The sequence below is a fragment of the Poecilia reticulata genome, linkage group LG15, assembly GCF_000633615.1.
Source record: "Poecilia reticulata strain Guanapo linkage group LG15, Guppy_female_1.0+MT, whole genome shotgun sequence".
NCBI lineage: Eukaryota > Metazoa > Chordata > Actinopteri > Cyprinodontiformes > Poeciliidae > Poecilia > Poecilia reticulata.
The window spans coordinates 23,782,040-23,796,616 of NC_024345.1; the positions used below are offsets into that span (position 1 = coordinate 23,782,040).

At 39.4% G+C, this 14,577-nt stretch overlaps 1 protein-coding gene across 1 annotated transcript in view; it reads right to left on the reverse strand.

Annotated features, from left to right (window-relative positions):
- The window catches only part of unc5b (unc-5 netrin receptor B), a 31,360-nt gene that overhangs the window by 13,392 nt on the left and 3,391 nt on the right, over positions 1-14,577 (reverse strand). The window contains exons 2-8 of the mRNA XM_008430427.1: positions 11,919-12,149; positions 11,530-11,673; positions 11,117-11,220; positions 9,586-9,766; positions 7,735-7,902; positions 6,006-6,170; positions 2,068-2,100 (exon numbers count right to left, since the gene is read on the reverse strand). Coding sequence (XP_008428649.1) covers positions 2,068-2,100; positions 6,006-6,170; positions 7,735-7,902; positions 9,586-9,766; positions 11,117-11,220; positions 11,530-11,673; positions 11,919-12,149 — 1,026 coding nt within the window. The remainder of the gene's footprint in view (positions 1-2,067; positions 2,101-6,005; positions 6,171-7,734; positions 7,903-9,585; positions 9,767-11,116; positions 11,221-11,529; positions 11,674-11,918; positions 12,150-14,577) is intronic.

Genomic DNA, 14,577 nt, shown 5'->3' on the forward strand with positions numbered 1-14,577 from the left:
TCCATAAAAGCGCCACAGAAACCTTCAAATAAAAATTTTTTTTTGATCAAAACTAGTAGTTAATTTATTGGAATTTATCACATTTTAATCAGAAACCATATATCGACAATTCAAAAAAATTTTTTTTGCTAAATTGTTGAATAAACCGACATATGAGCTCAACAATAATTAAGTTTACTGTTTTTTATTTGATATATGGATTACTCAGCCATAGAATTAGTGCAAAGTGTGATTATACACATTCAGTTTTCAAGTGTTTTAGGAACCTCATGTAGCTTTAAACACATTTCTTTAGCACTGAGGACGGTGGACCCTGATATTAGCATTGCGGACGTCTCCACTGCTGCAGCATGTTTAGCATTGAGATTGCATTTACACTTGAATAGCTGCGGTGACAGGCCAAATCCTTTTGGCACAACTTGCTTACAACAACAGTCTTTTCCAACAATCCATCAGATCATATTTTGAAGCAAAAAATCTGTTCCCTGTGGGCCACGAGAGTCCAGGGAAACTAAATACAAATCCATGCCACACTTTTCAGATTTCTACAGTTCGAATAAATAGAAACACCTGTTGTTGTCCTCCACTGCACAGTTTTGTGCTGGTTTATAACATAAAATCTGAATAAAATATTCTGATGTTAGTGTCTGTAAGTGTGGCTGTGAGCTGAAACACGTTTGCAAGCAGCTATAGATTTTTGCACAGACAGGCTACAACTGCTCATGCATTTCTTCACAACATGCTGACCGTTAAAATGCACCCCGTGTTCAGTTTAAAGAAAAGGGTTAATAGAGATCACCTCATTAATTAACAGCCTCCTTCTACCGAGAAGAGATGCATCTCATCCCAAAAATAATCACGAACAGAGGTCGGCTGTGGGGGGGTTATTTGGCCCGAGCTTCACCTGTACCCTGTTGAGCTCGCTGAGCCTCCCCTGCTGGGTGATTGGTTTTGACTGGTCAGTGGGCTGTGCACCGCCTGCTTAGCCCAAACTCCCCAACTCTGGCAGAACCAGACGCACGTGAGCCAGTCACACCACAGCAGAGAGGAGTCAAGAAGACAAGGAGCAAAGTTGGCGGGAGGAAAAAAGAAAAACAGAAAAAAAAACAAGAAGACGTAAGACAGGCTAGTTGAGAGGGCTAGATGAGAAGCAATTTGGCAAAAAGGACAGGAAGGAGGAAGATAAGGTTGTGATTTGTGGAGAGGCATTGTACGTGTGTTGAGGAGGGGAGATAAGCATAGCCAAAGACTCTTCAGCAGGAGGAGAAGAAAGCCGGAGGCAGGCGAGCTGGCAGAAGGGAGCCCTGTTGCTCACGTGGCGCGACTCAACCGAATCCGACAGCCGTCCGCGCTTATTACAACAAATGGAACAATAGCGAATTAGGTGCGTTGCTGCAGCTACTCTCCCCTTAGTCCACATCGTATTAAGCCAGAGGAATTACCATCAGTTCGAATGTAAACCAAGTCATACAGATGAACTGAGAAATCAAATGTTTTAATGCCAGAAAATACTCTGAGCTCTGTGTGGGAGTAAAGGAGGGAAACGTGATTAAGTTAAGGTCAACGTTTCAGCAGGGTCCAAGTTTTACTGATTTAAACCTCCGGAGGTTTCAGGGCTTTTATAGTAGTTAGAACATAATTAGACACAAAACGGAATGTGGGTGGATGGATGGATGGATGGATGGATGGATGGATGGATGGATAAACAAATGAATGGATGAACATGGAATAAGATACAAAATAAAATCTTGAAACAAACATTTCTCCATTCTCTATTTCCTTGTCCCATACTTTTTCACGCCTGGAAAATTCCTGAATGAAACTTGTCTAAAAGCTGCCAGACTGTGTAGGACGCCTGTTTCAAACAGACTAAACAACATCAAACTTTTCTGCTGGACAGGAAGGCGACGCATAGGCTTCACTAAGCACCATCTGCGCTGACACAAGACGCAGAAGATGCTGACACACACGTTCAGATTCCCAACGTGTATGAGCACACATTCGCTGAAACACGTAAAGGAGAAGTAGATAGAGTGGAAAGCAAAGTCGTGTGGAAGGTGGACTTACGATGGCTCGCATGTTCTATTGAGACCTTTTTATCTGTTAGAACGAGAGAAAAAAGAAACAAAAACAGAACGTAAGGAAATGGGAACAAAAACATAAAAAGGATGAACTATTTATGCAAATGGAAAGATGCAGTAATTTAACGCTGTAGAAAACTAGAAATGAAGAAAACCTAATTTATGAGCAAAAAAAAAAAAAGTAATAATCAATGATTTAAAAATGACACTTGTATTTGTGTGCTACAAAGTAAGAGACATTATAGATCTAAGCAGACCGCTCTCTATCCCCCGCAGGGTAAATTATAACCTCCATCCCACAAAAAACAAATCCCAACATCTGTCCCTATGGGAGCAGTAACTTCCACCGTGAATCATAACTGAACAGTTGGAAGAATATCAAACCCATCTTTCAGGATTGTGTCACTTAGCAGATCTCAAATCAAATAACTTTCCCTCTGTAGCATCATCAAAGCACCAAATGGTTTCCTGGAGTTCGTCTTTCGTCCAATAGCAATTAGAATCTAGCAGGGATGTAATGAGCGCATCGGGTGGAGATGTCTCACGGCATTGTACATTTATGACGAGGGGGAAAAGCGGGACCGAGCGCCGGTGATTTGATCGTGTGAATTTCATCAGAGCAGCTCGTGACCCGCGGAATAATCATTTAAACATGCAGGGGGAAATCAAGATGTCACCTGCAGCCTGCCATGTTACACATTTACAGATCAGGAGAACAGCGGTTTGTGTGTTCCCTTTAAGTAAAAACCACCGCAGAGACCTTCTTCCTGATTCCCTCCTGAGAATGAGAACAGATCAGCTGTGAAGAAGCCTCTTTCTGTCAGGACTTGCTCGCTTGTCTGACAGATCTGAAGCAGAGAGCTGGGCGCCATCTCGCAATATGAATAATGCTCACAATTTTAGGGAACTTTCTCTGTTGGGTTGGATTTATTGTTTTGTCACTTTCTTGTGAGTTTGTCTATGAATTGAATGCATCCCTCTGCCTTTTTGGTTGTGCAACTGTGAGAGGAGAATGCGCTGTCGGTTGGATTCTTGCCAGCTCGTCACGGGCAGCACATTGGGTGTCAGAGTGAGTCTGACTCACTCTCATATGCTCTCCTCCGCGCTAATTTTTCGACTTGGCTGTGTCATGCTCACTTCCCACTCGATCCGCTCTCTTAGCCCATACTTGCACCGGCTTTCCTTTTCACTTCCCCCCTTTTTTTTTTTTTTTTCGTTGAGCGTTTTAGATCCGGAGCGGTTGCCTTCTCTTTTTATAAAGCTAAACATTTTCCTCATGAATCATCTGTCTGTCTTGCTTTCATCTCTCAAAACGTCGGCGCTTTAGTGGCCTAACACCCTTGGAAAACTGCTTTTTACAAAAAGACAGCTTTGAAATGCGCTTTGCTTTACAAAACGCTGAACTAAGAGCAAAGAAATCACTGCAGGCGAGATTTTTATAGTCATCTTATGAACGGCCACCTGAAGCACCAAACATGCTCTCAGGGAATGGACACCTATGGCTCCGACTGAAATAGTCTTTTTAGTACAGCGGGTAAAAAAAAAAGTACTGATCACACCACACCTTTTCTAGGAAGATATATATCTCTGAAGGTGCATTTGTCTTGAAAATCTGACCAGACGTCGGTAGCAACGATAAATATTCTCAGTAACGAATGAGATAAACAATAATATTGTTGTGTTAAGACCATTTCTAAATAATGTGTTGCATAAAAATGCAAATTTGGTTTGTCTAAGACTGAGTTTTATAAAGAAATATTTACACTAGAACTAGAAGATATTTTGTATTTTAAATATCCAAAATAAAACACAAAACAAGTGAAATATAAACAACAGAAACCGTAAATAAAATGGATCATGACGTCTCTTTATACAAAATTACCCTTTAAAAAAACAGTAATCACCAGGATGGAAATTATCAGGCTAATTTTAATTCCTCATGTGATTAATTAATTAATTGTGTATTGTGACAGGTTTATATATACCCACAAATTAAATTCTGTGTAAGACAACTAGAAATGACACCAGCTGAAATCTGTCAGGAATTAGGAAGCAATTTTGCTCCTTATTGTAAATCAGTATCAGACGTTCAGTCCCAATCTACTGCCTATAAAAAGGTTTCCCATTACCAAAGTGTCACTAAAGGAACGTCTCATGATGGGCAAAACCAGTGAGCTCCCAGAAGACCCTACAGCCTTATTACTGCCAAACACACTGATGGCATCACTGACAGAAGAAGACCAGGAGCCTCCTGCTAGATTTCAGACAAAGGAGTGAAAAGGAGAATCACTTATAGGGAGCTTCAGAAACACCTGGAATTAGCAGGTACCTTTAATTTAAAGAAAACAAGCCACAAGTTACGCACTCAACCTCCATTGCCTTCTCACCGTGCAAGACTCCACTGCTGAAGGAAAATCTGCTGCAATTTCTCAGTTCCAACAGTCTGGTTTGATGAGACCAATATTACATTCTCTGAATGCAATAACAAGCATTCAAAAAATGTGTGGTGATCTACCAGGATGATAAAAGTGAAACCAAGGCACATTGATCCCTGACACAAGTCAAAGAAACTGTCATCTGGTTTCAAAGAAAGAAACTAAAGCTGACTAAATGTTCCACCTAAACACTTGACCCGAATCCTGGAGAAAATCTGTTGGATGAGTATTTTTGTGGAAGAATGGGTGAAGATCAAACCTGAGCAATGCAGGCAACTAGTTCCTTCATACAGAAGGCGACTGGAAGCTGTCTTTTAGAAGAGATGTTTTTTTTTTACAAAGCAGTAAATAAGGTTCAGTAACTGTCTTTTCATGTGTCAATTCATTTTATTACACAAAACTTAATTTATGGGCAGCTAGAGTCTGATTTATTTGTATGTGTTGACAGGATGGGTCGTTACTGAGATCTGGTTATGATTTCATGTCAATTGCACCTTCAGAATTATATTTCCTTAAAAGCAAGTTAAGGCAGATAGTCGCCCACACTGAGTAAGACTCTGCTGGAGGTTTCTTCCCGTTTATTCTTTGTACTGGTTTGAAAAATAAACCATAGTGTTTTATCACGGGGATCAATTTGTAATGTATGTTATTGATTTTAAATCTTTTTGTTTGATTGGACTGAATTGTGTATATATTTCTGCATATGAACTGGATCTGTTTGTCTTCTGAAGTGCATAGAGATGACCTTTGTTGCCAGCCCATATATAAATAAACTGAATTAAATATAAAATTGCTGATGTGTTCAAAATGTGTTGTACACGCCATCTATCACTATCTCAAGGCAGGTGAACTTCAGCTTTTGGCAAGTTCATCTTAAAAAAAAAAGTTTTACAAGAACTTAATTTCATGATGCTAGAAAGTTTGTTTTCAGCTGACAACATCATTTCTACCCCATTATTTCGAGATGATGAGATCTTAAGCTTGTTTTGTTGTGACAACGTTTTAATTATGTGATCATTTTGAGATGACAAACTCTGAGCGCTTGACGTAAGATGACACAGAAATGTTAAGAGGATGTTGAATTTTCCACAACCTCGTAAAACAAGGCTTCAGTTCGTTTAGACCGTGTGAAGGAGCAATATAACAGGAGGGCTAAAAAAGAACTTAAAAAGTTGCTATTTGGAAATTTTGGACTGACAGTAGGCATCTTCTTATTACACACAGAGACATTTGAGTAATCCCAGCTGTGCAAATCAAACTAACAAATAACTTAAGATTGTAAGGAAGTGTGAATTTTGACGGAACATAACAATAGAATCTCGTCTTACAGCGACTGCTCTTTCAAATAATGGATTTTTTTGCAGGAAGGTCAATAAACAAAGACTAAAATCAACCAAAAATTCAGATTGGTGCATCAGTACCAAAAACTTTCTACTTTGATCCACAATCATGCAAAAACCAAGAAAGTTCAAAAAGAAAAATAACTTACTTCTTGCACAAAGGCCCTCAGTGCAGTTTTTGCTCTCCATCATGCTTCCGCTACAGTGCTTCCCTCCATTTATTGGCGGCGGGGCTTGGCACTCGCGACTGCGCCAGTGGGTGCACTCTGTCCCACAGGCGGACCACTTTGCCCACTCTGTCCAGCCTCCGTCCACTGGAAGGACAGAGATGTGAGTCATTTTACAGCCCAGTATTTCCATTAGTCCAGGTAGAGGAGGATTGGACATGACGTTCTCCTGGCATCTAATGTAATGGCTGGAAGTGTCTGAGTTTGCTGAGTTGGACTCTACCCAGATTCTTACACATTTATTCAGACTTTCAGATCATTTTAAACAGGCAAATATAAAAAAGAGTGATTTGGTTTCACTATTTTAATAATGTTTGTGGATTAGAGTATTCTAAACATTAAAAGCTCTAAAACTTTGCACTAAAAGGCTCAAAACATTGTAAATGTGCATGCGCCATATCCTATACTTATATGTATAGGAGTTGTTTATACTATCAACTTGAGATAACAAAAACCTGAACTTTTTTGCCAACATAAGTTTCAATACCCACTATATGAAGATATCACAATTCTGAACTTGTTTTGTAATGACAGAAAATTCATTATCTTGTTTTGTAAGAATAACATTTTTCTTGTTTCAGTGTTTTCAGATATCAAGATCACAAGCATGTTTTTGTCATGATAGCAGTTTGACATTATTATTATTATTATTATTTCTTTTTACTTGAACAGTTACATTGTGTCAGTTATATCATTAGGTTAAAAGCAGGATTTAATGTTAATTAAATGGTATTTACAATATATTTCATTATCTTATTATGTAGATAAATACAATATTGCAGGCTTGTTTTCTCATCATAATATTTTTGATGTTATTATCCTAAGATTTTTAGTTATGATTACAGACTGAGTGGCTCATTGTCATGAATTGAGCCACTCGATTTTAATTCATATTTTATTAGCTTATTTAACTGAGTCAAAATTTCTTGATTGCTTGTTTTGTTGCTCTGTTTTTAATTTGGCTTGTTTTATCAATACAGGTCTCTCTTGTAAATTATATTTCAAAGATTTAAAAAATAGAAAACTAAACATATACTTTTAGATAATTATACAATCAGGTGACAAAACGTTCAATAGATTAAAATGTATGTTTCTTCTCATTTTTAGCAGTTTTTCATGTGAACGTTGCTTCTTCTCCACAAAACATTCCACATTTTAACTCCTTGCACAGCAGCACAAAAAACTTTTCCAGAAGTTTTAAAATTATTAACACTCTTACATGATAATTTCCTTCCTTTACAGAAAATAATGTTTTAAATATTATCTGCATTATCTTTTACCTCTCAACACAATTTGAGCTGTTTAGAATTTCACAGAATCAGCAAACTTCCATATGTCAAGCTGCAAAAATAACGAATACGTTTGGTCTCTATGCCACACATTTTAAATGAATTCAGCTTTTTCATAGAACAGAAACTGCACAGAAAACAGAATACAGAGATGAGTCTAGAAGCCCCAGTTTTTCCCATCTTTAAACTAAGCTGACTCAATGCTTTTAAACAGTGTGTAGGAACCATAGTCTAAAGGAGCTTTCACATACAGCAAAGTAAAGATGGTCTTAATGGTGAATGACTGTATTCCTTCTTCTAGCAGTTACAGTTTTGAGTAAGAAGCCTTTTCAGGCTTTAGCACATAAAGGTTTCTTCTTTACCTGGGCACAGTGTGGTGCAAGTTACTCTCTGCACCGGCGGGCCCTCACAGAAGATTCCTCCGTTCAGAGGGGCCGGATTGGTGCAGCTGCGTGTACGACGTTGCCAGCCACGCCCACACCGAGCGTTACACTCTGACCATTCAGTCCAAGAAGACCAACCTCCGCTTACTGACACAGAGACACACAAACAGCAAAACCTCTCAGTTTTCCTGCTTTATGTTTAGAAGGAAGAAGCCTATTACTCCAAAAGCAACATTAAAAAAAGGTAGATTATAGTTTACAGGTGCACTCAGGGACAAAGATCTTCATTTTTGAAGACATGTCTTGTGATCTAATGATAAAGTGTTTGGTCATAAAAATCAGTAGCTGCCTTTTCCATTTACCATATAATTGTGTAATTTGATATTTTGAAAATATATTGGCATAGTGGAAACATGCCAATTTTGGAAAAACTCCCATTTTTCAATTGAAAGTTTCGGAGACAGGATGAGGTGGTTTTATGGCTGCATCAAAAGTGGTTTAGGTAACACTTTATTTGAAGGGGGGTGAATAAAACTGTCATGACACTTTCATAAACATGACATAACACCTGTCATGAACATGAATAAGCCTTCATGAATATTTATGACTGTTGTCATAAAGCGTCATTCGGTAAATTATGACACTTTTAATACAAAGCTGACATTATTCAAAATGTCTTTGTTATGACAACTTGACATTTACCAAGAAATCATTACTGTTTAAACTTTACCTTTAATAACATAAAATTACCTAATTTTTAAAGTGCAATCAGTAATACTTTTATAAAAAAATTATATCAGTAATAAAATAAAATGCTACCGTGGTTTATTTTGCAAAACTGGAATGGAAACACTTTTTTTTTTGCAACACAGGGATCACATGATCAATAACTGGATGTTGCCACTGGTGCAAGCAGAAGACAACAAGAAATAGTCGGAGGATCACCTCATGTTTTTTAATGGCTTTTCGCTTTAATAAACTTATTCCTATGTGATTTTAATTGTGTTTCTTATTTAAGAAACAGCGCAATTGTAAAATTATGTTTTTCAACAGTAGTGCAACATCATATGTAAGGGAAATGCAGCTACTGTTATATTTGGGGAAAATTGTGGGAAGCTTGAAAGCCCCAAAATACCATTCCAACTGTAATGTGTGGAGGTTGCAGCATCATGTTTTGCAGCAGGAGGGACTGGTGCATTACACCAACTAGGTAGTGGCATGAGGGAAGAGGTAACTGGTCCTTCAGAGCAGACAGTGACACTAATAATCCCACCAAGTTAGTTACAAAGTTACTTAAGAATGACAAAGTCAATATTTTGTCAAGTGACCATCAGAAAGCGCTGAACCCAGTCTGTTAAAAACATAATGAGCGCGAGGCGGCTAATAAACCTGACTCAGTTAAAACATTTCTACGGGGAGGAATGGGCCAAAATCACAGCCAACTATTGTGAGAAGTTTATGGAAGGAAAGTCAAAACGTTTGAGTTAAATCATACTGTTTAAAAGGCGATTCCACTAAGTTAAATAACTGTGTATAACACTTTTCAGTTATTGGTCTGGTTTGATGTCACACAGAGTGAAAAAGACGCTATTTTTGATACTATGTACCTAAACATCTGATTTCAACTGTACATAAACTGTACATAGATAAAATTAGACAAAAGTGTTTCATGTTACTGCTAAATCAAGGAACACAGGAATGATTATGGTGACACAATTACCTCAAATGCTCCTCGACTCCACGAATCAAAGTTGTTGACAAACAATCAAAGATGAGTGAGATGAGGTTTGAGGAATGAAAAAGACAAACATGTGGTGCAGCTTAAGTTACCATAAACAATGAGAGTGGCTGTGCTGCTCCGCCGTCTGGCCACCACATTTCTCGCCACGCACGTGTAGTTTGCCGTGTCTGAGAGTCTGGCCTGTTTGATGATCAGGTCGTGATCAATAGTGATCAGGAAATTGGAGTCCTGTGACGGATCAATGACATCCTCGTTCTTCAGCCAGTCCACCTTTAAATGATGCACGGGAAGAAGAAAATCACTTGCTGATGTCATTTACCAACAGTTATTAACAGAGACAGAAATGATCAATGTAATTTCTTTAATGCTTTTAGCTGAAAGTCCCTAAAATCAACTGCACAAATCAGCAGGTGTTTATGCAGGAACATGACTCAGCACGCCATCCACAGAGCCACTCAGTAAACACGATAAACCTGCAGGGTATTAAGACTCCACAAAACACGGTGATGATCAAACACTTCTGAAACTTTATCATTCTGTCTGTGGATAGAAAGTCTGTTGGTTTGTGTTGATTCTCAAACTCCAGCTTTAAGCCCCTCTCTGATCAAATAGCTGCTTTCCATACACAGGTGCAAGTCAATTAAGTTGACTTGCAATTGATTTTATTTGATGAACTTAATTGAAAATTTTGAACTCTAATGTTTACATTTGTACAGTTTTTTTAAATTATTTCTTGGTTCGGCTGACAGTGAAAAGTCAAACTCAGTTTCTTAGCGAATTACAGAAAACCAATAAAATATGATTTTAAATGAAGAAATGTCAACCTACTGAAAAGTATGTCCACATACGGTATATTATATGTGCTTAATATTTGGTTGAGCCTCGTTTTGCATGAATTACTGCGTCAATGTGGCGTAGCATGGACATGATGAGCCTGTAGTTCTGCTGAGGAGTTAAAGAAGCCGGTGTTTCTTTGAAAGTAGCTTTCAGCTTGATTGTATTGTGAGGCCTGGTGTCTCATCTGCCTCTTGACAAAACTATGTGGGATATTCAGGATCCATGATTAAATTACAATAATATTAGCTAACATTAGGTAAAACATTAATTCCTTTATTAGCTTTTATCCAGCAATATGTGTACGTTTAATTGTCGGTAAGAAGTTTGTTGGCTCTCTACTTTAGTTTTAATTTTCTATTCTGTTTTGTCTCCTATATATAATAAAATTATATCAAAATTTTCTCTCAAGTCACACTGCAGTGCCAAGTCATTGGTATGAAAGTCCAAGTCAAGTCCAAAGCGTTTTATGACTTCTTAACTCAAATCCATAACTCTGCTTTTTGATGATATTCCAATTTATTGAGATGAGCAGAAATTATTTGTCTCCTCAGGTGTTTCATATCACATATGAACATTTGTTATATTACTTTAGCCCAAGAACATAAAGTCTATCTGATATGTTGCTGAAGAAACAGTATGTGTTAACGTATATACCAATAAAAGAGCTCTTTTATTGCCACAATGACAGATGGCTGCAAAAGAAGGTGTAAATATTTCACCAAGAGACGAACAACAGTTAAGTGAACATGTTAAGGTAACGTTGATGAGGAGAGAAACGTGTACCTCCGCAGCGGGCATGCCCTCCGGGGGCCGACACTGCAGCAGCACCTCCTGCTCCAGCCGCACTTCCCTCCCGAGGGGCTCCTGCTCGAAGTTCTTCCTCAGGTCTACAGGGGGCGACACACATACTGTGACTGACACGCAGGCTTTCTTGGTGGCTCTGTCTGCCACACAAACTCTCTTGCATGCTATGCAAAACCTCTTCACCGAATCGCATTTTTCACTCCACAACCTCATAAACATGCAACATGTCAATCAAAGCGCAGCATATATTTCCATGGGGGGACGGCGGCGGGATGCTGCAGCCAATTTATTTGCATTTATGCTTAAGCTGACACATACAACAAGCAGAAAATCAGGAACGTCTCATTTCTTTCTCTGTGTTTTACACAAGGACCGACAGCCTTGATACTGACAGGCAATGCGAACGTAGGCGCGGTTGCTCTTGGTGGTGCCGGCCGAGCTCCAGGCCACACACTGGCACCAGTAGTCCTCCAGGCCGAACAGCTCCTCCACTTGGGTCCGCGACACGGAGATGTCCACTTCCCTCACCACCAGACCTGCACAGAGAGGGCAGAGGGAGGGAAACCGCTGAAGCAAATATTACACAGTGCATGTAAATTATGCAGTGGCTGAATGCCAGAAGCAGTTAACGCGCACATTAAATCCTAAAGGACCTAATGGGTTATATAGCTGAAAATGATGTTGGTAATTAAGTTTGATGTTTATCTCTGTATAATACAAGGTGACATTACTGTGTGTGTGTGTGTGTTGCTGTGTTTACAGTTCTCCGCGTTGTGCTTACCTGTGAGCTGGTCCAGGCTCTCCCTGGTGACGTGGTCGTTCTGATTGACCCACTCGCCGTTACATTTGAAGTAGATCTGGGTGGCCGGCGACGCCCGGCAGCGCAGCTGGACCGGACGGTTCTTCACAATGAAGGCGTCTTCGGGTTCCAGCAGGAACTCCGGGAGGGGCTCCGCTGGAGCTGACGGGAAGGAGTCGGGCAGAACCTCGGCTTCGCTGTAGTCGCTGCTCTCTGAGAAAAAAACCCCAAAACAAAACAAAAAAACACATGCCAGATGTCATTCAGTGTCAACATGCTGCTCCTGGGTTATAAGAAATACAGGATTTTTTTTTTAAAACTCTGCAAATCCAGAGGCAGTAAATGTGCAGCAGCTTATCTGGTGAATCTCAATCCAACTACAGGGTGTTAGGTGTATTTTGGGAAGCCATTTAAGGTGTTGACAGTGTGCACCATAAGTGGTGACATTTTTGCTTCCACATATCGACACCAATCTGTTCAAGGGAGGCCTCCTGCTTTGGTCTCCCTGGAAGAGTCCGCACTTCTCGGCTGAAGAGCAGAGCCGCTGACCTTTCACATATAGGTCCCGTTGATCTCACATTATCCCCTGACATTTCCGAGGTGACACATCACTCCAGGCAGCGCTGCCAAGACTCTTCTGGCGGCAAGGACAGAGATTTTCTGACCTCTTCAGCCAGACTTTTTCACCCTAATAAAGATGGGTAGATCGCACTTATTGATGTCTACTGGGGTTCATCATAGGAGAGGTTAACGCACAGTTCCGCTCACAAATTTAAAGGAAGGACAAGTCTCTGGAAGGGACATTTCTAAGGGACATTTAGACAAATTAGAGCTGCAGCTAACAGTTATTGGCGCATTTGCAGATTTTTCATTTTATGAAATATTAGACCAGATAAAGCTGAAACTTGAGTTCTGGGTGGAACATATTTACAAATACGGTTTTTCATCTTACATGGAAAGTGTAAATGATTTTTTTTTTTTTTTACAGTTTTGACCTTACTACTCTTAGTGTGTTGTTCTCTCATCAAATGGTATGTTTTAGAGTCTACGGCCTTTTATACTCCAGTCAATGATTATTCAATTACTTAATTAGTTGCCGATTATTTCAATAATTGATTAATCATGATTCATCTGAATAATTGCTTCAGCTCTAAAACAAATACAAGTCGGTGTGTGTTACTATGGATGAGTGAAAATTCACAAAACTACAAACTTGTTTTTAAAAAAAAATAATTTCACCCTGAAAAAATCTGCATTTTAAGTAGAAAAGAACAAAATCAATATGACATATTCAAGATTGGTGTATGTTAACTTCTGACCCGCGCCGCAAACTAATGCACTTTTTATGCGTGTCTCAAAAGTTCAGTTTATCTAGTGGCTCTTTTTTTTTACATTTATTGAATAGTTTAATGTTGTCTTTCTTTGAGCTATTATCATCACTTTCCCTTTAGCCTAATCTAGGATATAAATTTTAAATAGCGCTGACCTTCCAGCAGAAAACTTGCTTCAGCACATGAAAATGATCTGAATTCAATAAGCATTAAGTGGAAGACTGGCGCAGACTGACAGCATCAGCTCCAGACAGGAGGCTTCCAAAAACCTACGGGCATATTCATTCCACTCAGCCCATTTTCCTCCTCTATCGTAAACACACACACACGCACCTATGCACCCACATACACACGCATACACACGGATGGAAATGAACACAAATAATAGCTCTGCCTCTCTTGCACAGCAGTCTCACAGTTCCTAAATCTCATTTGCTACACTCTGTGGATAAAGAGGTGTGTGAGCAAACAGCCGATTTAAAACCAGGCAAATTTGCAGAGCTCAGTTTTCTGAAAGCATCAAGCCCCACCTGGTCACTTTGCTAACAGAGTACAAGAAAAACTACCCAGAAAGTAAGATGCCATCTTCAGCTATTGTGTGCCACTATTCCCATGAATAGATTCTGTCTGTCTGTGCTCTGAAAGGCTGAAGGAGGAGCTCCACAAAGCTTGGAGCTCCACTGTAGGATACAAGGAAGGTCAACGGCTTCTCCAGGCTTAAACCAGGATGAACCCATCATCCTGTTTCCATCTCTGTCTTTGAAAACTCTGGCTCACATGTACTTCTTCCTCAGCCAATTCCTGAACTTACAGTTCACTTCTTACCTGTGAAAAAAGATGTCTTTCATCTGCAGTCAGCTAACAGTCACTTTCTGTCATAAAGTACAAGGGTGCTCGGAGAAAGCCACAGCAGCAGGACAGATTATCTCCATCAAAAACACAAAAATGTTCACGCTTTCTGTCAGTAAGTGATTGTAAAATTGTGGATTATTACAAGAGAAATTGACAGGTTGATTTTGTGCCCAAACTACCAATTACACTTGACAATCAGTGAAGATTTTACAACGACTGACACACACTGGCTCGCATCTGTGTCCTGGCCGACTGCACTCTTATCTTGGCTTGGAGCCCAGAAGAAGCAGGACGTTACCTTGAAACATACAAGTCATATGAGAAGAAGCCAGCAGATCTTCTGAAGGAGCAAGTAGAAAAAGACTATCTGTCAAAGGTTACAGATTGCCTGACTACTGTGAAGTCTATAAACAAAACCGATGCCATAACCTTGCTATCCACACACACACACACACATA